At 38.5% G+C, this 23,213-nt stretch overlaps 1 protein-coding gene across 1 annotated transcript in view; it reads left to right on the top strand.

The window, feature by feature from the left end:
* Positions 1-22,729, top strand: part of vstm2a (V-set and transmembrane domain containing 2A) — a 64,007-nt gene extending 41,278 nt beyond the window's left edge. Inside the window, exons 3-5 of the mRNA XM_026363822.1 lie at positions 9,427-9,477; positions 11,422-11,752; positions 22,563-22,729. Coding sequence (XP_026219607.1) covers positions 9,427-9,477; positions 11,422-11,752; positions 22,563-22,639 — 459 coding nt within the window. The 3' untranslated portion in view covers positions 22,640-22,729. The remainder of the gene's footprint in view (positions 1-9,426; positions 9,478-11,421; positions 11,753-22,562) is intronic.
* Positions 22,730-23,213: the final 484 nt, after the last annotated feature.

Raw genomic sequence — 23,213 nt, forward strand, 5'->3', positions numbered from 1 at the left:
CTATGTATTTTAAAATTGGTCGCCCTCAATGTGGGAGACCAGGGTTCGAATCCCGGCTGTGGGCTACCTCCAGTATGGGTCCTTTGGCAAGAACTCCTCACGCTTACCCTGTTTTGTACCCTGTCTCCTTGTATGTCACCTGTAAGTTGCTTTGTATAAAAGCATCTGCCATATGACTAAATGTAAATGTGCCTTATTGTAGCAAGATGCTAACCAATCATACAGATCCAATGATTTCTACATTATTAATACGTTGTGCAGCTTCTTCTTTATTGTAATTCGTTCACTAATATGTGAAAGGCTGTGCAGAGCATGACAGAGCTTAACAGAGGAGCATATTGTAGCTCTAAACATTCACATATTTAGTGGAACAAATGATGCAATTCTCTTTGTTAGCTCTGCCATGGGATGGAAGGAACAGTTGAGCAACTAATTTGCTGAGGTGCTAATTAGCACAGCATGCAAACATACCTTTAAAGGTCACTTTGTTAGATACTGGTGTGGGCTTTACTGTTCACTACCACTAACAACATGACATTTTGCCCAGTACGTGTTGTAAGCTGCAGCGCAAGTCTCTTTACTTTGCCTTTTATTCCCTGCGGTGCAATACTACCCCCCCGAACCCCCAACAGCCTGTCAGCCAGTGCCAATCATAAATGGGCATGTACATGTTCCTCCAGCTGGCTTCATGAAAAGCGGCATTTCTGATGCTTCACCCCCAAATCCTTTTCTTCCATTTAATAAAACACAAGGGGGAAAAATGTGAAGAATAATCTGTGATTTTACTTGTACACTTGAATCATATTATGATCTTTGAGCTGAAAAATACCAAATTTAACAAACACCACAATTTAATCAATCGAGTCATATGATTAACCTAAATTAACCTAAATTATTAATTAACATTTATTTACACTCATGGTCAGGGATCAGTGGACGATCAATGAATCATGAATAGGCCACATATGTCATCACTCATAAGCAAATATTAAAGCCAAAACAAATTCTAAAAATAAATAAAAATAAATAAATAACTATAAGAAAGTCAGTGTTTCCGAATCAGCACTCAAGGAAGTAATCTGTCTGTGTCTCTGCTCACATTTATAAAAACATCTCTACTTTGTACTTTTGTTAGATAAATAAATGTTCTAGTAAAATACCAAATCCCAAATTGCTTTATAAAACAACTTCTATGCAAATTGTGTTTGTATATATGTTCCAATTAAATTTTTACACAATGTTCTACACAAATATTGGCTATTTTAACCATTTGGTAAATATATCTGTAATCAGTCTTGACTATTTGCTTATAATTAATGAGCAATGTCAAGGACAGAAAATTCTGAATGGAGTGGCCATTGATTTTTATAGGGTGACACATGGTAAAATATATATCTGAGTCACAGCAGAGTCAGAGTTTGGTGGACAATGGTTCAATCTTTGGTGGCACTACTGAGCACAGATCTAACTAAAAAAGCTTTGTTCCTCCTCAAAATAAACACAAAAGTAATTAAGGTAATTAATTTGACCTTTACTTGCTCTGACTAATAAAATGGTCACCCGGCGTTCTCCACGGCAGCGCACAGACAGGCTGTTTGTTGCTGCTCCCTCCTTTTTCTGTGGCTCATCACTTGTGATTTGACAGTCTCTTAAGATGATGACATGTCTTGTTTTTCCAACTCTGAGTAATAGAGGAAGGATTTGCTCTCACTCATGACAGCTGTGTGGTTTTTTTTTTACAATATTCATCAAATCAAATCATTTATGACTCCAGCTTCAATGCTGCCTTTTGCTGATGTATTCTTTTAACTCCAGCTGAAGTAAGAGAAGAAACCAATCCCCACAGAAACCTTTACATTGGTAAACATGATCAGTTTGTGATGTTCAGTGCGTACAAGCTTGCGTCATCTACCGTTACTCCAGCTCACGATGTCCCACATTTCTCAACAACATCCCTCAGAGAAAGGCCATGATCTCATTGCTTTCAATCAAAGCGGGTAAAGTGGGTACTGTAGATATAATTAGCTCCAGATTGGGGACATTCAGTTGTGGGTTATTTGTCTTTCGCATAACGCGTTCTTGTTACATGCTGCAGTGGGATATCTGCCTCTTTCATGATGGATTTCTCCTTGTATCATTACTGAGCATTAGTGAAAATGGCAGCTTCACAAACAGAGCCTCGTTCTTTGATTGACAGACCAAGCATATTGTCTCAAACCTTTGGGACATTTTTCCCTATGAAAACCCAACTGATGCTGCACTGGAAATATCCTGACAGCATGTCACATTCTGCTCATATGGCCGATTATATAACTGTGCAGGAACCATTGCCAAGGTCCCAAAACGTTTATTCAGAATATTGATTTTTCCACATGGTTATGGGGATAAATACGATGGCATTTTGTTTGCATTTAATGCAACAGTACGCATTTTGATATCACAATCCACTGGTTTTCTTTATCACTCTAAAATACATTGTGGTAGCCGCTGCACATTTGGCCGTAAGGCTCTTTATATCTTCTGTATATCCGACAGAGCTCTCACATCTTACTTTTGTCCAGATTGTTTCTCTTAGACATACTTCAGCTTGTTTTAACACCAGTGTAAGAGTTTGATCGATTCAATCAAGAAACCATGTCCTCTCGTCTCGCACCATTTTTGTTCCAAGCTCTTAAATTGTTCCAGATTTCTTCTGTCACCTGTTGTTTGAAAGATCTCAGCTCTACCACTAAAATCCAAAACCAAAGATTAATACATATTATTAGATTTATTTCCAGATGATTAGACTGACATTCTCACACACTAGTGGTCTTAAAGCACAAAATATACTTTAGATATGAATATATTAAATAAGAGTGAGAGCTGGGTGTTGTGTTTCATAAATGACTTACTGGATATTAAGATAGATGATACTAAAATGTAACTGCAGTATTATGAGAAGAAGAGGTAGGGACGCAGAGAGAAAGTTTCATTTTGCATGAATTTGTGCATTTAAAGTGGTTGTGAATTACATAAAGAAGCAGCGTGTTACAGCCGGCTGTGTCGTTCTGAAATTCAGTCAGTTAAAGGTTAAGATTAATAGCCATAATGGCAGTGCCACATTTGTTCACACTGAAAGTTTTTATGTTAATTTTGTATGTTGGCAACAGCCACTGTGCACTTTGTGCACCATCAGACAGTAAACAGGGCCCCATGAAAACAAAGCACTTCATGGTAACTGTTAGTTTTATGGAAGAAAAACTGAATTATCACTAAGTATTCATATTCAAGTGTATTCATTTACTCATGTATTAAACTGAAGTATGATTCACAGGCTAGGTACTAAGTACAATAAGGCGGGGGTTACTGTACTTGCTTCTTTACTACATTTATTTTACCTGCTATTATATTAACTAATACATGATGATGCTTGCTTATGGATAAAGTAGGAGCCTTTACCAGCTGCGGCACCAGTGACGCTGACATATGAGTCCTAAACTTTTATCTAGTGATATAAAAAGTATGATGTAGGCTACTAGATTATTTTAGTCAAGTGCAAAGCAGAGTACACTGCTGGTTTAAAACAGTAACTCAGTCTGACTGATGGCAAGAGAAATCAGTTTTTTTGTGGAGTACTTGGAAGTTCTAGTACTTAGTACTTCAACATGAGTAAAGAATTTAAAATTCTTCATAAATTGGAAGTACTTTCTTTTTAGGTGCTTTCCCATTTCTTCTTGTACTGGGTTCGTGCACTTGTTCAAGTACTCAAAAGTACTCAAATACCCATACTTAGTGTGGAAAAAAGACATATCAGTGTCCTCGCTATGTCTGTCATTTCTCTTGAATTGATCTGAACGTGATTTGTGTCTGAAGAGAGGACATCATACAGGCATTGCAGTTAAACATAGTTTCCTATCATATGAGCTGTAAAGGATAATTTAGGTGTCTTTTTGTGTGTACTTCAGTACCACTAATACACTGACATTGTATGTAAACTGGATGTGAAGAGTTTCATGTGTCATATGAAGTCCATGACCTCCGGGTGTTTGTGTTTGGAAAACAGATGGCTGCTGGATAAACTCAATTAAAAATAAATAAAATAGGTCAAATTAATGTGCTTTCATTGGCCGTGTGTCCATCGGGGCTCTTTACACAAGCTCTTCTCCCATCGTGGCAGCGCAGGGAGGTCTAGTTCACTTTAAAGTTGTCTTTATGTAACATTAATTTACTCTCTGCAACTCAATGGAGCTCTTTTGATGCACAATAATTGTGGAGCACATTTTGCCCAAAGTCAATTTGAGATTTGCATGAAGAATGGCGGCGTGTCACGATGGAAGCGTTTCTCAATAAAGAGACAAGTGATTGAAATTGAGATATTTTGCAAGCGGTTGGAGCTTTGGCTCACAAGAAATAAAATATAAATGGGGAAATAATGGAGGTTTACTCCTCCAATATCACTGGAAACTTGTGCAGTGCTGTCACAGACTCAAAAACTTACTTCAGAGACCATTTGTCAGGGACACATTAAGACAAAAAAAAAAAAAAAACAGCCATTGTTGATGTTTTAAAAAAAACTACTTCCAAAAGATTTTCTGGTGATTAATGGTTTAATACTTAATACTACTTAATACTAATAACACCCACACATACATGCACACACGCACACACACAAAGTGACAACGTAGTGGCAGATTAATGTCTTTTACCGCGGATGATAAATGCCAGGATTCTGAATTGATATTGGACATTCATTATGTCACAATTACCGTAATTGCATTTGAGTGCTGGGTGACTAATGGGTTCACACTCATAAAATACCACCTAATCCTTTAGTTTTAGTGCCAGCGGATGCAAGGAGTCAGCGTGAATAAAATATTTTAAAGTGTTTGAAAGGTAGAGTTTGAACCTAGATGTGGATTTATTCTGTGTATGCATACAGCTGACCTGGAGTCAGAGCAGGGAGATAAAATAAACCTTCGTATCGTCATTCTTTTTGACCTAACCCTCTGCCTTCCCTAACATCTGTTAGCTCTTTGCTGTGTGTGATTAGTTTGTGTGCTGTTGCTGCTGTCTATCAGATACACAGTGGGTGCATTGTGCTTGGCTCAGAGTGAAAAGGCAGAACATTAAAAAAAATTCTAGTAGAATTAAAAGTCACCATGTTGTGATCATTTTTCTGTAATAATAAAGTATTGTGAATGAAAACTTTCAGCAAACATGCTAACATATCTATGAGATCTCTAAAGCCGTGTTATATGTTCTAATTCCAGGAACACCTCTCACCCCCTGCATGACTGTGGGGACCCTGAGCAGTTCCTTCAGCAATAGTAGATTATTCTATTTGTGTTTGTGTTTTTTTTTTTTGTTTGTTTGTTTTTTTGGTGGCTTTTTCTTTCCTGCCTCCTCCTTGCATTAATCTTAATTTTGTCAATCGAGCTGCTGTGGCATGTGAATTTCCCCACTGTGGGATCAATGAAGTATTATCAAATCTTATCTAACTTCTATTCACAAATTACCTTTTAGTTAGTAGCAATAAAAAGCAAATGTTTGGAGTTACATCCTAGTGAAATTCAACTTTAAAAAGTGAAAAACAAAGTCTAGTGATTAATGAAATACACTAAGTAAGGCTGTCTGACCTAGATGCAAAAGCAGCACAGCTAGCAGAATGACTGGAGCTGTCAAAATACAATATTTCCTCTTTACATTACAGTTAAATAAAAGTAAAAGTAGCATAAAATGGAAATAAATCACAAATAGTGGACACATATTAAAATTCAACTTAAGTACAGTACAGTAGGGAATGGTAGGAATGGAACTGCTCTGCTGGTACTGCTGGAAGTACAGCTGCTGCTGCACTGCTAATGTGCTGCTCATGCTACGGCTCCTGTGTAGATACAGTGTAAGCTCTTGGCAGCCAGGCCAGAAGATTGCCGAGGTCATCCAAGTTGGTGCTTAACCAAGATTTATGCATTGTCTGTTGTGTGAATAAACAAGGCATTACATAGCCATGAGTTCAACTAAACTCACAGTTCAACATAGTGTATAGTATCTGCAAACACACAGAGATAAAGCGATATGTCCACGCACTGGTTTCCATGCAGAATATTTGCCGTCTCCAGAGCACTTGTTGTATAATTGCATAACTCCAGTGTTGGTCACTAAAGGCAAACTGGATGAGAGAGTCTAGGAATGTGGTAGGAGGTAAACTCAGGAGACATACAGCATAAAAGACTAAAAGCATTGTGAGCCAAGGTGCATGTGAAACTAAATGTAAAGGGGAAAAAACGAAAACCAAATAAAAGCAGTATTACATGCACACACAGGCATCCTCCTCTCCTCTGGCTGACAAAGTGCAGCTCTTTAAATAGGTCCTGCAAGCTACGGAATAATCACTCTTAACTGAACCACATTTAAGCAGGGCTCTCTCAGTCCCTCTCTCACCTAAAACAGGAAACAAGTTGCATTAGTCAACATTAATACAAACCACTGCCAATATCCTTCACCCTATGCTCAGAATAAAAAATAATAATAATATATATTCCCATCCAGTTTATTAATAGAGCACACAAAGTTGTTTACAAATTGCTATAAGAGTCACACTGTGTGGAAATGGTAAAAATAACAATGAAAGGCAACGGTAAAATACGGGACAATATCAAAGTAAAACAAATATAACATAGGAAAGAAAGAAGAATAAAAATAGTAATTGCATTAAAATACAAAGAGCAACGGAGGCCAACTGAAAGTTTTAACGTACACGTGTCAGCAGAAAGAAAGGCAAATATTTATTTACCCATCTATTCGTTTTTCTGCAATAAATGAATATTACCTTACTATACTGCTTATTTTGTGCTATAGTGGTGTGTTTAATGGCATACTGGAATGACAGAATCCATGCCGAAAGTAACCAATTTACAGCATCAGTGGGTGAGATACAGGCATTATGCACATATTGTTGACATACAGTGACGTAGAGAAGCAAGGAGGCGCAGTACAAGTGAGGGAATTTAATATGCTCAGTGTTTACAAAAACAGTCAAGTAATGTCAAGAAGAACATGAAAAGCTTTGGAGTGGCAGCCGACGTGTTTTAAGGTTGGCATTGTGCCTCTGCATCAAAAGTCAACTTGCAGTGATGAAAACAAAGTGACAAAAACACTGTGGAGTAGGATGTTTCTTCCACGGGATGATGTGTTTGAATATTACTTGTTAAAGAATTTATTAGACTAGGCCTTTGATCAATCACAACTGAATACACATGTCATGTGTTGCATTTGAAAACTTGCTGTGTATGAATTTCACCTGCTGTCGCACTGCCATCTTAGTTCACGCTCTTAATTTTTAAGTTTTTTCTTAAAAAACATCTCCAAGCACAAGTTGAGATAATCCTGATGACATCATTACAGTAATGTTTAGGGGAAAACTGAGGCCATTCACTATGACTGATCATGATGTATAAAATCTGTGGGATTTACTTTAATTAGATCGTCTTAAAACATCATATAGTACTTTAGACCTGTGAACTCATTAATAGACTTAAACTGAACATTTTTATTTTTAGACCATTTAAGAACTTACAGATAAACTCAAGGCTGACATTTAAAATGGGTCAGGGGCAACTTAGACAGCACTAACTGCAAGTGAAAGCAACAACCAAGACAGATCTGAGTGATCTGATCCCTCGAACCACTTGCCTAGGGGACAAGTTTGGACATATATGATCATTAAATTAAAATTATAGACAAACAATATGTATGTATGTCAGATGTCCCAGCATGCAATGTTTGAGAGTTTAAACTTGTTAAATAATCTCTTTTTTTGTATTGGGAGAACCCGTTCATGATGGTTACTGTGTTTTACATGATAAATGTTAAATTGGCTGATTGTTGTTTCTTGACTCTTGAGATATATAAATTAAAGCAAATCTGTAAACTCGGAATTGTTAACAGAAAGTTAATTGAAGTTGTTTTCTCAAGTTCAGGTAACTTAACTGAACACAAAATAAAATAAAAAACAAAAGCAATTTTATCTTCATTGTTAGATTAGATCATTGTTGAAACAGATTTGAACTTTGTAGGGAGGAAATGTTGTTTTAATAGCTTCATTTTTAAGGGTCAGTTTGACCATGTTACTGCAGTCAACTGTAGCCACCGCTACAGTACAGGATGTGTACAGCAGATCACAGTAGAGTCTTTTTACTCAGTGGAACTCCTGCATCTTCGTCCTCTTCAGGTGACATATATAGACTGCACACCCAGCCAATATAACCACTGTGAACTTTGTAAAAGAGAAGGCTGAAATTGTTGTCTCGAAACAGTACTGCACCAGAACTGAGGACGATTAATCCTGCCTCACTGTTAAAGGCATGTCCTTGATACAATAGGGGATACCAAGTCCCTTTGTGGAGTCAAGATGTAAGAATCATGCATACATGCAGACAGGGAAAGCTATGGCTCTTAATTCTGACCATTAATCACATGTCGGCTGAACATCCTCCAGAGAAAAGCTTTCAGTTCCTCCGAGGTAATTACAGCACTTGAAGGAACGCTTTCCCCAGCAAATGTTCATAAGTAGCCATCTTATCCATCTTCTGCCCTTCCTTTTCTTTCTTTTTTTTTTTTATTGTGGTGGGGGGGGGTCTCAGTTCCATGTCCTCTGGAGAAACGTCCTCCTCCTCCTCCTCCTCCTTTAGAGACTTTTGTGCTGCACCGCTCTTGCTCTTCTCCAGCTTTATAATCAGCAGACTTTTTTTTTTTTTTTTGGGCACACATCCATTTGGCATCCGATGTGGGATAAATAAATTATAGCCTCTAAAATCAATGCCCAGTCTATGATGTAGGCTCTAGGCTTAGTACTTGCCACCATGCTAGAATTATGCCACCGGTGCTCAAACAGAGGCATTTCATGGGCCCAGGAGCGATGGCATACAGTGTTTTTTTTTTTCTTCTTTGAAATTTTTATTACTGAAAGGCTATTCCCAGCCTTCTGACATTTTATTATTTGTCATACGTTTTCATGGGTAATATGACTTTTACTGCCGGGACTGATGGGGGTTTAGAGGAATAATGTGTCTCAGGAAGCTGTTGGTTTGTCACACAGCATCCAGGTTTGAACCAGTTTTTCCTCCTTGATTCTTGTCTGGAGTTGTCTTTAATTCCTCTACAGAACCACTCAAAGATTCTAAAAATAAATCAAAAACAGTGGCAAGAGTGACATCTTTGTGCATTTATTTTTAAAGGCAGAACAGTAGCAAAACAGTCACTCAGTCTTTAAACTGTGTGTTGATGTTGGAATGAAACATTTATAACTGTCAGTGCATAGATGTCTTTTCTCGAAGTTGTCCCATTGCAGATTTTAGGATCTTCGACACCAGACTTGCACAAAATTCATTTTTCAATGTGTCCTTACTTTGCTTATATATTTTTTTGTCTTGCTTTCTGTGTTGGCAGATGGAGATGATACCAGAGCCCGATCCTGATGACGAGGGGACAAAAATAAGTGTAAGTTGAAGAGCGTGTCATGAACCTCAGTTATAGCATATTGCTCCTCGACTGTGCTGTCGTGACCCAGGTTGGCAGTGCTTCATTCCAAGCAAACACAACAGCAGCTGATTTCCTTGAATAATACACCTTTAACCAGAGAACGGGGCTAATCAGTGAAATCAGTGGCAGTGTATTATTACTGTCAGGAAGGTTCGCTTCATGGCCCAGCAACTGGTGAACCCCTTTTCCTACCACTCTGTATATGCATTCTGATAGAATCAGATCAGCTTTCAGCATTACTGCACATTGAATTGCAGTCCTCTTGAGAATGACTTCCAAATAAACTACTGTGCACAAGTCACCATTAGATTAGTTTTTACCAATGCAGTTCACTGGAATTTCACTATTTTCTGCATAATTTGTCAATTTGTGATCTGATCTTCATCTAAGTCAAGAGCATTAACAAATATAATGTGCCTAGAAATAATAACACACAACAAATTCTGTTATTTTATGTTTTATTGACAACAACCATAAAAACCTCACAGTGCAAGTGGAAAATGTGTGTGAACCCTTTGAATAATGACCTCAAACAGGCTCATTGGAATCAGGTGTTAGCAGAAGTTTAGACGATTAGTTTAGAGGTGTGGACTACATCTACTGACAAAAAACATTCTTTTTGAGGTTGCTCTGCACAAGAAGAAGAAGTTTATGTTAGCTCTGACTATGACCAACTAATTCCACATTCAGATTTTCACTAACTTTTTAGTTTTTATGGTTGTTCTCAATAAAGACATGGAAGATTTTTTGTGTTATTATTTTTAGGCACATTATGTTTGTTAATGCTCTTGACTAAATGAAGATCAGATCACAATTTGTGACAAATTAATGTAGAAATCCATGAAATTACCCACTGTATATCTTATATTTCTAGTTGCATTCCAATAAAGATTATAAGACAAAGAAATAAATGTGCATATGGTTAGAATAGCAAAAAACAAACAAACAAACAAACAAAACAAAAAACAAGTCTAATTGTTGTCTAACGCTTACATAGTGACTATGCATGTTTAACTGAAAAATGGTTATGTAAAACATGCCATCAAACACCAGTATTCAGGTAGTAAACAGTCCAAAATCTTTACTATCACTCCTGGTGTAGTAAGTCCTGTGTGTGGTTAAGTTTATATTTTTAGGAGACACGATTGTCTACAGAGCTGCACTGTGAATAAGAGAGTGACATGAACCTGACAAGACCCTTTAGTACCCAAGAGTTTGGACAGAAGTTCAGAAAATATGTTTAGGTTTGACCTGTAGTGTAAGTGTTCCAAGAGGCATGCATGAGGGAAACATCACAGAAACCTGACTGAATCAGACAGAGGTTAAGATATGAAATACAAAATGCATCTCAGGTTCCACACCAAACTCTTCCGCTTCCTTACTTATATTAACCCAAAACACGCAGCAGTGTTGATTTGAAATGAATCACTTCACGTGGTTTACTATGCCTTTACTCTATCTCGTAAAGTATGTTATGTAATCGCATAATAAAATTAGATTGTGGTTTTCACATTACATCATTTCACCACATCCCCAATATACATCTGGAGTTCAGTGAACAGTCTTGGCTCCAGTGCCACTACTTTGAAAAGAAAGTCCAGAACAGTCAAGGTTCAACATTCATTGGAAGGACAACCTGCAGAAAGTTATGGCCCAGAGATGAGAATAACTGTGTGCTCCTAACAAGATATATTTCACCTGGTACAATTATTGCCATCTCTGTATAGGTTACTATATACAAGTCCAACTTGCTTGTCAATGTGATAATATTCAAGTGTCATATTTTAGGACTCCTGTAGCATATTGTAGAATTAAGTGGCATGATATGTCATGAAACCTTGTGGGATTATGTCATACTGTCCATTGTTATGACACTGTGGTCTCTTTTAATTACTTTAACAGACAGTGAAAGTCCAGGGCAATGACATCTCACACAAGCTGCAGATCTCCAGAGTCAGCAAGAGTGATGAAGGACTGTATGAGTGCCGGGTGACACGAGCTAACTATGGAGAGATTGTGGAGTACAAAGCCCAAGCCTGGCTCAAGGTCAATACCACAGCCAGGCCACGACGACCTTTGCAAGCCCCAAAGAAGAGCTCCCCGATGCACCTGACAGACAAGAAGCCAAGAAAGTCCAGCTCACCTCAGGACAGCATGAGTTCAGACCAGAGGATGGCCTCCACCTCCACCTCTCACACATCCTCCAACACAGCTAAACACAATCCTGGCTCAGGTAATGCCCTGGGGGAGGGTTACATAACGAAGACACTGTGGAGTACAAAAAGTCTCTTGTAGACAGAGTTTTTACTAGCAGCATAAAGTTTGGTCCATAACCTTCCTGATTTGTTGGACATGTTCATGAGCCACTTATTGAGATTAAGAAAGGTTGTCTGGTTGAGATTCAGGACAGATAACAGCATCAGTGTGCTATTATGTGGCAGTTAAGTATAAAATAGTGTTTTTGGAAAACAGACCCCCTTGAGATAAAGTAGTCATGTTTCAAGGCAGAATGATGCATCACTTGAATCATCTACATTTTTGTGATTGGCCCTGTGGCCACAATAAGAATGGGACATTGAGTACATATGGGTCCAAACAGCTTGAGACTTTGTGGAGAGTATTTTCTCTCCCTGAAATATAAAGAAAGAACAATACAGGATGATGCAGAACTACAGTGTATGGGGCCCAGATGTGTCCAAGTAAATCATTTGATTTAAGTGTTTGGTATTGATTAACCCATTCAGCATTGTATAATACTATAGCATTATACATTATACTGGACAGTTCTGGGACCACTGTCATGTGTGACTTTCAGGTAAAATCACAGTAAGCTGACATCTGACTGATCGCACATTGAAAAGGTCATGACAAACCATGTCAAAGTTGAATCTGCTTGAACCCACTCTCATCATTCCAGGAGCTGCCATTGTTCTGCAGAAATTGGAACACGAGCCTCAAATACAAATCTACAGCAGTACACGGCTAGGAGGAAATAGATATGTACTGAACAGTTTGAATGTGATATGCACACACAAAAATGCATAGGTTGAACAATTTGATTTGTTCAATTTTTCAGAGCTGTTGCACTCTATAGCTAATGTTAGCTGCTCCGTTGTGCAGCAGTGTTTCAGGTTTTCTAATGTTGTTCATAGAGGTTGCATTAGTTCAGTAAGGTGTTAAACATAACATAAGAAGCCAAGCAGCTCATGACAGCACATCCTGTCTGAGCGTTTATCAGAAAATCTATAAAATCTCAACAGATTCTATTTGCACGATTTCAAGAAGTTGATTGTCTCAAAAATGTAAGCACAGGTTGTTTTAGGGATTTGATTCAAAACATATTCTGGTCTTATTCTGTAAGCAAAACCTACCACTGATTTTCCTTCTATCTTTTGGACGTCAGCATAGTAAAGCTAATTAAGGAAATAAGTCTTGAATCTTCAAGGATGTTCAACTTGAGTAACGCTATGGGTCTCTGTGTACCAGGCTACATTTTACCTGCAGGTGTTGTAAATTCACTCTCATTAATTCTTGGCAATATTTTATATTATCTATCAAACTATGTTACTATTGCAGTGCTCCTTCTCATCAAAAATGGTCCCACAGTCCACACAAAGTCAGCTCTGCTCTGGGCTCAGATAACCCTCTGCACCCTGAAGCAAAACACAGAAAGATATTACTTGCCAGTGAATAGAGGTAAAAAGTTGAATAATCCCCAGGGCTGCGGAGTTGGAGATTATGAAGCAGCCAAATTATGCTGACAGCTGTGTTGCGGTGAGTTCTCTGTGCAGTGTGTCTGACACTGATAAATGCCTCTCCGTGGCTGCTTAGCCACCTTCTCAGGGTGGGAGAGAGGTGTTACAGCTGAGGGCGACAGAGTTCTATTACTGCTGTACTCAGGTTTGAGGAAGATGAGCAACAATAGGTAAATGGGCTGAGATGAAATTAAACCATGGAGCCCAGATATGTTCTTTTCTGCATTGCTGCATCTGTAAACAATGAGGCACTTTCCAGATGGTGGAATGTGGCAGTGGCTGGTGGAGCGACTGCAGCAGTAGCAGGAGAGTGGTATGTTCACAGCTACTCCCCACCAGAGTGTCAGCTGTTGTTAGATCACAGCTCGGCCTTCATCGTTCCTGGCAGTATTGTTCTCTCTAAGCTCAGAGGTGACCGGAGCTGAATGAAAAAAAAAAAAAAAAAGAGAGAAAGAAACGAAAGAAAAATGTCCCCTAAGCCAGACTTGTCTCCCAAACCCTGAGGCCAGCCTGGTTCCCATATGAATGAAAAGCAAATATGGACTCAGCTTGATTGCATAAGCATTCATCCAAACAAAAAAAATCACTGACCTTGTTTTTTAAGAACCACCATATTTTTTTAAACTGCCTCGAGTGTGTATGTCTAAGGAAAGAACACCAATGAGTCATCACTCCAGTAGGTGGTTGGGAACAGCACGACTTGCTGTTCATGCTTACATTCGTATTGCTCAAGCAGTTGCACGCAATGTCAGTGTGCCACTTCATGTTCACATGGATGCTGCTATTGGTTTTGTCCTTACTCTCGCAATTGTCTTTTGTTTGCACCCTTAAATGTGGCTATCCATGAGCGCAAATCTGAGATGGTCTGTCTTTTGCAGTGACAAATACATACAGTACATTTACTTTTAGAATTTACTAGTCCTTCTATCAGGTCTGGATCAGGTTATGGATCTGATTTACACAAATGTTTTTGGAAATTTCACACTTTCCTACATATATACATATAAAACCTTGAATGTATATTTTCCTCTTTGAAAAGGAAGTTGTTGATTTCTAGTGATGTAAAAATCAAGTGGTCAGAATCTCTAATGAGTGTACCAACTTATAGTTTATTATTTCTTACTATTACTATAGCCACAGCAAAGCATTTATTCTGACTGCATTATGTATTGTGAACTGACTTAAGGTTCTCTCAGCCACCTTGGTGTTCCCAGAAAAAAAAATGTGTTGTGGTATGGAGGAATTGAGTCTTTCATTATTGTGATACATTTTTAACTTGTAGTTTTTGCAGTTTTAACCATGGATCTTTACAGTTTTATCATAATTTTAGATAAAGCTGTATGTGGATATGTTTGGGAGTCTAACAGTGTACTATTAGGAGAGTGGATTGGTTAGTTGGATTAACTTAGCAAGCACTGTCATTACAAACTTAACCTCCAGCCAAACTCTAAACAAATAGTAGCCAGAGTTCATAGGAAATTGTTTAACAGTTGTGGAAGCTAATCATTTAGTCATTGATTTTGGTTGTTGTGAATGTATATATTAATGCATAGCTATGAATGGATGTTTAATTTCCCAGGAATGAGATCCAGATTTGTGTCTCCTTCAGTCAATAGAGGAATTCAAAACATGCTCCCCTGTCAGTCAGCCCAAGTGACATCTTACAGCACATAATATTAGCTTGGTGTAACAGGATGTAATAGACCAGGAAAATGTTAATGTTTTGACTGACGGCTGTGAGCCTGCACTCCTGATTTAGACCTTCTCTGATTGGTAAGAAAGGTGAGGCTCGCTCCAAAAAAAAAAAAAAAAGTTTCTACTAGACATTTGTTTAGTGATTTCAATATGCACATAAAACAACCTCAGTCGAAATATTATAAATGTAACAAAATATAAATAATTAAAAAAAGGTTAAAGTTTTGAATGATGGTTGATCAAATGTTTTGTAATGCAAATGTGTAGATTCACCAGTAACTAAAGATGTGCTTACTATGATTCCTCATAAAAGATAAGGAATGGGAGAGATATATACCACTACTTTACTAGAGTAAATGCAATTACGTTATATTGTATCACAATATTTTCTCATGGCAAAACGTAGTTTGGCAAGAGCTAAACCACAGGATTTTTGATTGGAAATAAAAATAGATAGTAAAAGAAAACTGAATGATCAGCAAAACCAGCCATTAGTGGGTCCCCACATTCAACTTTAATCAGCCGCATGTTCCCTGTGTCAATTATGGCTATATGGTTTGGAAAATGGTGGCTGTAATAGTGGCTAAAGCACACAGAACTGCTACTTCCACAGTGGTGAATTGTAATTTTGGAGCTTTTGCATTGCACAGCAGACTGTGCTATCATACTTACCGTCACCCACTGTTGAATAGTCAGGCTGAAAGGTAATGACATCCAGTTGTATTTAACCAAACAGTCGGCTAAAAAAACAGCCGTTGCTCATTCATTCATTTGAGTATATCAATCAACAAGCAAATACATTTTATCACAGAGCTACCAAGTAAGCAGACAAGCAGAGACACTCAGCCATCCCGTGAGCTAGCCATGAGCAGCCTGGATAGGCAGAAGTAGATGGCACTGGGCCAGTTTGAGCTCCCTGTGGAGGTGCTGTGGTGATTCACCTCCCTGCCTCAGTAAACCTGAGCGCCTCGCTGGCCTGGAATCGATATTCCACATAGCCATTTTATCGAGCCAAAAACATTTTGGCAAAATGTAGACTGTTGTGTTAGGTTAAGTAGGACAAAATGAAGGGTATTCAGTGTGGATCTATTCTATTCCAGAATACACAGAGAAAGCCTGAAAAGGTCTCTACTAGCCGAGTCACATCCTCTCATTATAACAACAGATAATTCAGTCTCTCAGACTGCAGAACATAACCAGGATGGAGAACATGCAAACTCACAGTGGCATCATGTACGGTGTTCTAAATCCTGAGACGCCTTATAAAAGTCAGATATCTCCGAATCATATCTCCTATGAAAACCTTTTTCAGCAAGCATTCACCTTTCCTTCAGCTTCCCCTCTTTAGCTGAATAACCCTGCAAGAACCGAGCTGAAAATCCATCCCAAATGACTTGAAAAGACACGGTGACCTTATCAAACTAACTATGACAGGAAGTGGATGGGTATGCTTTTAGCTACAGTGATGGATAAATGAAATAACACAATCACTGCGGTGCAAAAAAAGGCTGAGTTTTTGTGCATTCAGCTGTAGAGCAGGACCTTTTTTGCATTTTATTTCCTTTGCTCAGCAATTAAAATGCATGGTAGTGCACATAAACAACAATAATTTACGATTGTTCTTCCTTTGTTGTTTTCTAGAAATAGCATTGGAACACAGAAGACACTTTTACCTTTAGTATGCTCGCTGGCAAGGTTAGTTTTGAAGTGAAAAACAGCTCACACTGAAAAAATAGCAAAAGGCAATGGTTGTGATTTATTTGTGAGAGTAATAGATTTAGATATAGCGTTGCCTTTCAGTTGTATGTGGATGGCTTACATACATCTTCAGTGCCAGGGACAGAACCAACAGGAACAAATCTGACATCAGATGTATGCAGTGCAAAGTAAGAAAAGTATTGTATGTACAGACACAGAAAAATTATTGGTACCCTTCTGTTAAATAAAGAAAAACCCACTGGTTTGGTCACTGAAATAACTTTTTGCTACTATTGTCACTTTCAAATTATTTCAGTGACCATTGTGGGTTTTTCTTTCTTTAAACGAGGAGTACCAACAAATATTTTCTATCTGTGACTAGCACTGCGGGGAAAACTCCAAACAAGCATAGTTTTTGTTTGCAGCCATATTGTTTAAGGTCATTATGTCTTTTTATGGCCATTCCGTCTGCCTTTGATGACATCTGGTATCTCCTTGATGTGGTTTAGCATTGTTTAGTGTCTCCTTGTGGTCATTTTGTGTTTTCTTTGTGGTTGTTCCACATCAGCGGTGTCTCTTCGAGGACATTTTGCCATATTTGAGATATTTTCCGTGGTTTTGTGGTTGTTTGCAATGATTTTCGGTCTGCTTGTGGTCATTTTGTGTTTCTTGGCTGTTATATTGCATTATTTGTGTCCCTGTGAAGACATTTCATACCTCTTTGTAGATGACTGTGGTCTTTTAGAGGTAATTTTGTGTTTCTACATGTTTGGATTTGTTTAGAGTCTTATTTTAGTAGTTCCATGTTCTTTTGTTTCTGCGAGATTTTGCAGGTGAAGACCAGGGGCCCACTTTGAGTTGCTGGCTCTCAAGATATATGAATAAACTAATTTAAAGAAATGATGAAAGTTAGTACATTACAAACAGCTAAATTAAAATAGAGGAACATCTAAGCTAAAGGTGAGCACAGTTGAGCACAATACAAGAGGAGATATGAATGCACAGCCTTTAATAGCAGTGGCAAACAAAAGTCTTCAGCAAATTGGAACACACTTCTGGTTTCCTTAAAAAGACAGATACGTTCAATATGTGGTCCATAAACTCTGAGGGCTGCTGATCCCTGGGGACGATAAGCAGACCTGTCCCAGATAAAAGGTATTGGTGCTTCATAACAGGTAGTAGACCAAAATGTTTTTGGGATTTAAACCTTTTGGTGCTTTATAAATATAAAGACAATTATTTGACAAAGACAAACCTTAAGAAGAAATACGAACTGAAGACATGCAAGGCTGCTTACGAGCCTGGTTTTAATAAGAAGCAACTGCATACATCAATACAGTCAACCTTACATAATTAGTTTTATTAAATATAATTTAAATATAACTTATTTTCCTATGGTTATAGTAAGCAGTAGTTCCAAGGTAGATGTTAAAAATTAGGTCTAAGCTGCTCTATGACTGCTCCAAGGGTTTGCTGTCGGTAATGTTAGCTAATGACTTTAATTATTTGCCTCCCAAAACAATTACATTTATAAAATACTGCTTATTTCATCTTTTGTATGTTTAGTGCTGCTATAACTGAGCTCTCTGTAGTTATGTGCAGTTTTCCTTGGCAGTTAATACTGGTCTTTAAGAGGTCTCTCCAAATAATTCTTCTTAGGTATATGATGGTGGGCAAAATTTAATAAATGCTTCAACCATCCGGATTAGTCACAACATAACTTATTCTTTATTCTCCTGTTAGCTTACGATATACATTACACTGAATAAGAACTGTGGAATTTGGCTGCCATCACTTGATTGTTAGGGCTTTAGGAAAGGATCAATTCATGGCAGGTATTACCAGGAGGAACAGATACTGTATGAAATACCTCCTTCAGAGTTCATACAAAAACCTGACTGTTCTAATTCACATTTGAAAAACTGCGAACCTATCCTTTAATTTTGTGGCATCTGTCTGGAGGTGATTTCTAACTGTATTTCTGAGCTCCACTTCCTCCTGATAAAATCTTCTTTTACTGTTTGTGTTTTCTCAGGCATCACAGCTGAAAAATTGCTTTGCAAATACCAGATAAAATAATAGGAACAACTACTCGCTAATGTATTGATAACAATCGGTGTGTGGGGTGTTTCCACCACCACATTCTAGAGGGAGAGTGACCATATTTAGAGTTGGTTCAGAGAATTTTAAAAGCACATCTGGAATATGTCAGAACTGACACTGGAGAAATAACCCAGTACAGCTGTGCGGTATGCACTGACCCATCAGGCTGTATTAGACCCAGAAGGAGGTCATCATCACCCAGCACTGGTAGCCCTGCCACTGTCGATTTCTGCTGGTTTTGGTTGTATTAGATATGACACGCTCTGACGGCCTGCCTGGAACTCAAAATGTGCAAATTATTGAATGCAAAATTTGTATCTCATTAGTGTGTATGTAAAATCAAAAAGTAAGTAATTGCTTTTATTAAATACTACTGTAACACCTTGGTATAAATAATAGGTTTGAATTCAACATAAACTTTAAAGCATCAAAATTCAGTAAAGTGCATTAACCAAAGCTGGATAAGGCTAGCATCATTACACTGTCCTGTATGTAAGCAGAGATCAAAACCAGCAAAAATGTATTCTGTATCTCAATAGTGTTGCAATCTGCCCACTGGTTCCTACTGAATACACAAATCTTCACAAACACAAAACAAATGTGTTGTTTCTTATGAAAAGCTGCTCACTATGATTTTTCAGTAAAACAGTGCATTTGTTGGACTCTTTTTAGAGGCAGATGAATCCACATTTACTTCTCTAATGTAGGGCAGCAGGATAGTGTGTACTGTATGTGGAACTGAGAGAAAATAAATTACAGTGTGTCAGGAACATGTCACTAAGTGCAACAGATCATCCCATTGGTGAGTATAAAATAGAGTGCTAGAGATGCTTCATCAGTTTAACACAAAGCCATTCATCCTGCCCATCTAAGCGGGTATTGCAAATATTTTTGGCAGTTAGTCTATCTGTGTACATTAATGGTCAACAGTATGCCCTTTCCTTAATCTTGGCATATGTTATCTTGGTTTAAATAATGACACGCACACACTCAATGATTTGCAGTTGAGCAAACAAATTAAAATGCATTGTCATTTTTAACCTATACCATGTGGTAAAAGAGTTTTGCAGAAAGGGAGAACTTCACTGATGCAATCTGCAAAAAACATTGACCCCATGCACTGTGTGAATTAACAAGTTAACTCTGTGTTCAGATTGTAAATAACAAATTACAGCAGATAACAAAGTTTCATAAGCATGTACTGTGGGAACTGACTAAGAGCAACACAGCAGAGCGTTGCTGACTACTACACTATTCACAGCTCAGTCATTTTTTAGCCATGGTTTGGACCTTATCTTGGTGAAGGGTATACAGTATTGCAGTAGTCGTTTATATCACAGTTTTGGTCTCAGTTTCAGATCTGTTATACATCTAATATTTACTAGCAGTAATTAATAAAACTATGTCCATTGTTTTGGCTGAATTGGTTAAAGTAGTACTGTTAATCCATCACAGCTGGATTTTCTATTTAAGCCTGAATACTGAACATGACTCAAGGGCAGGAGTCTCAACACCTGACAGGGTTCAAATGAGCACATGCTGAGCCATCACAATGCAACACTCCCAGAGCACGGCACACTGGTCGATGGTAGAACCAATCTGTGGTAATGATAACGATATCAGTTCCTCTAGCAGCTGGTCTTGCATGGCAGGAAAAAGCCAAAAAAGAACATATTTAGCTGTGAATGGCTGATGGACTGTGGACAAACAGCATCCAGTTTTGTCTGTTTGCATGAATAAACCAAAGTATGGAAAATTCTCAAGCGACAATGGCACTCAGGGGATCACCAAAGTGATTACAATCTGAAGGGGGCTTGAAAGTGTATACCTAATTTAATGGAAATCCCTCCAATAGTGGCTGAGACGCTTCACACCAAATCATAAATTCCACCCTTATGGGGGTGCTAGACAAAAAGTCAGAGGATCACTCAATCTTCTGAAGAAGGTTTCACGACAATCCAATTTTCAACATTTGTTAAGATGATGGACCAACAGACAAAGTTACAGATCAACACTGCCATCTTTAGATCTATGTCACTAGCAAGACTAAAATGCACATGGTGTATTTGTATCATAAATACGTTTCCTTCAGGTTTTATCACATTGGTTGTGCAGTGCAGGAAAAAGCTGACGGATGTTGTGCAGGTGTTTCTGCACAATTGTGTGAAGCAGCCTGCTGTTATGTATCACGGCTGTATCAGAAAACAAACAATAACAAACTAAATGGGACAAGGACACATTCTCCATCCCAAGATTTTTTAGAGATTTTCAGTTGTCTTTTATATAAAACTGCATCCTTTTTGTAAAAAAGACCTTTTGGTTGATTGGATTAGGGAAGATACTTGCTGTTTCCATGTACTAGTCTCCCAGTCTGTGCCTCACTCTGACTCTTAGCTCGAGGCTGATTAATTATTCTCTGTGTGAAGGGTGTTTTGGCCCAGAGTGACTGGTGATCCTCTGTGGCACTCCTGTTCTGTAGACCACCTCAAGCCAAATGAGATGCGGTGGGGAGGAATAAAGGGTCAAAGCCCTTCATGTCTGTCCTCACTCTCTTCCTCCTCCTACAATATCATTCCCTCCTTCGTTCCCCAATCCCCAGTATAGCCCAGAAACTCCAGAGATTGGCTGCAAGGAACAAAGTGTCCCCATGGACTATTTCCTTCTTAGAACTATTGCCCAGTGTGACACAGGACTCTAGTAAATGTCTATAAGATTTAGGGGATATTTCATTTTTTTGATTTTCCAAGTCCGGCCTTGTTTCACAGGATTCAAGCTCTGTACATCTCTTGTTTCTCTCCTCTTTCATTCTGTCTCTCTCAGATCCTTTCTTTCCCCGTCTAAGACATTTCTGCTGATGGAGAGTAAACTCCATTTTCTTTGTGTCCACAGAATTCTGCTGCATAGTATTGTGCAACTGTCTTGTACATCTGTTACTTTGCTCTCATCATTTCAGGTTGGATATCCGCAAGACGAATCAAACAGGAGGGTGAGCAGGCTGTGCTCTAGTTTGCACTTGTTATGCTTAGTAAACAGTCAGAGCTGCCCGCAGTGATGATAGCAGCCTGTCAGGGCCAAGGCGACAGTAGCTGCCCATGTAAATCCTTTTCATGACAGTTCAAAGGCTGTTTACCTTGAGTGGAGTTACACTTGTTGGTTTCTGGTTGTGTGGTAAAAACAGAGGTATTCATGTGGAATACACAAGTTGATAGTCCAATCATTACATACACACGACCGATTTTATACCTTGACAGTTTTGTTTGCATGCTGCATCACTTTCTTCCAGTTCCAGCTCTGCAATACTAAGAGCACTCTTGGAACAATGCTTGTGTTTGAGTGAATGAATGTATATATCATGGTAGCTTCAGTTTAAGATTCAAGCTCTGCACTTGTGCACGGCTTTTGTTGTAAAGCAGAAACTCATCAACCCAGTTTTCTGTTTTGTGACATTGGATAACAAAAACGTGTTGGTAAATGTCTACGTGTTTAGTCACTGATGGTGGAAGCTGTGAAGTTTGGAAGTATTTAGTAGGAGTAAATTGATGAATCACCTGATCTTAGTGTTGTTGTGATATATTGTGATATTAAGTTATCTGTTGTCACCATACCCATAGTTCAGGTTAAGTAGGGCACCTACTACCTACCAGTATGCCAGTAGGTTCATTATCATCAATATGTGTAGGAATTCTGTGACATCAAGTGGGTATAATAACATTTATGGAGTAAAACCTGATCTGTCGAAAATAATGTAGTGTTCATTATGTGTTATTAATCCTCCTGTCCTTCTCTTTACAGGTACAAGAATATCATCCAGCTATGGACTGGCAGTCCTCCTTCTGGCGTGTGGTTTGGTGAGGGATGCCTTGTTATAATTTGAAGAACTAACATGGTTTGTGCCCGGATCTCTCTCTCTCTCTCTCTCTCTCTCTCTCTCTGTCTCTTTCTCTGTCTCTCTCCCTCGCTCTCTTTCTCTCTCTCTTGCTCCTACTCTGTGTTTGCTCTCAAAAGAGTGAACGAGAAAATTGCCTGTTCCGCCCCCCTCCTCCTCCCCCCAAAACCCACCCACAAACCCTCCCTGCCTCCCTCCCCCCACCCGCCCACCATGCAGACAGCACAGCTGGCCCTCATCCCCCAGCCACTACTGCTCTTGCACCCAGCACATTGTTATTAGCCACTGTAAACACGAGCCACCTTTAAACCCGCTGGATTACCTTTTGTACAGACGTCGACTCGACACCATCTGAGGTGCAACGCTCCGGTGTGAAAATGGACTCTGTATCGTGTTGGGAAAAATCTCACAGAAGACTTTCTTATGGCTCATTGCTCAAAAGTAAACAAGAAAAGAGGAGAATCTATATTTGTGTAATATATATGATTCTAGATATATATCTGTTTTATTTGAAACACCTAGAATTACTGTATGTAATGTGCTGTAGCTGACACTCA

Source organism: Anabas testudineus, chromosome 2, assembly GCF_900324465.2.
Source record: "Anabas testudineus chromosome 2, fAnaTes1.2, whole genome shotgun sequence".
Classification (NCBI taxonomy): domain Eukaryota; kingdom Metazoa; phylum Chordata; class Actinopteri; order Anabantiformes; family Anabantidae; genus Anabas; species Anabas testudineus.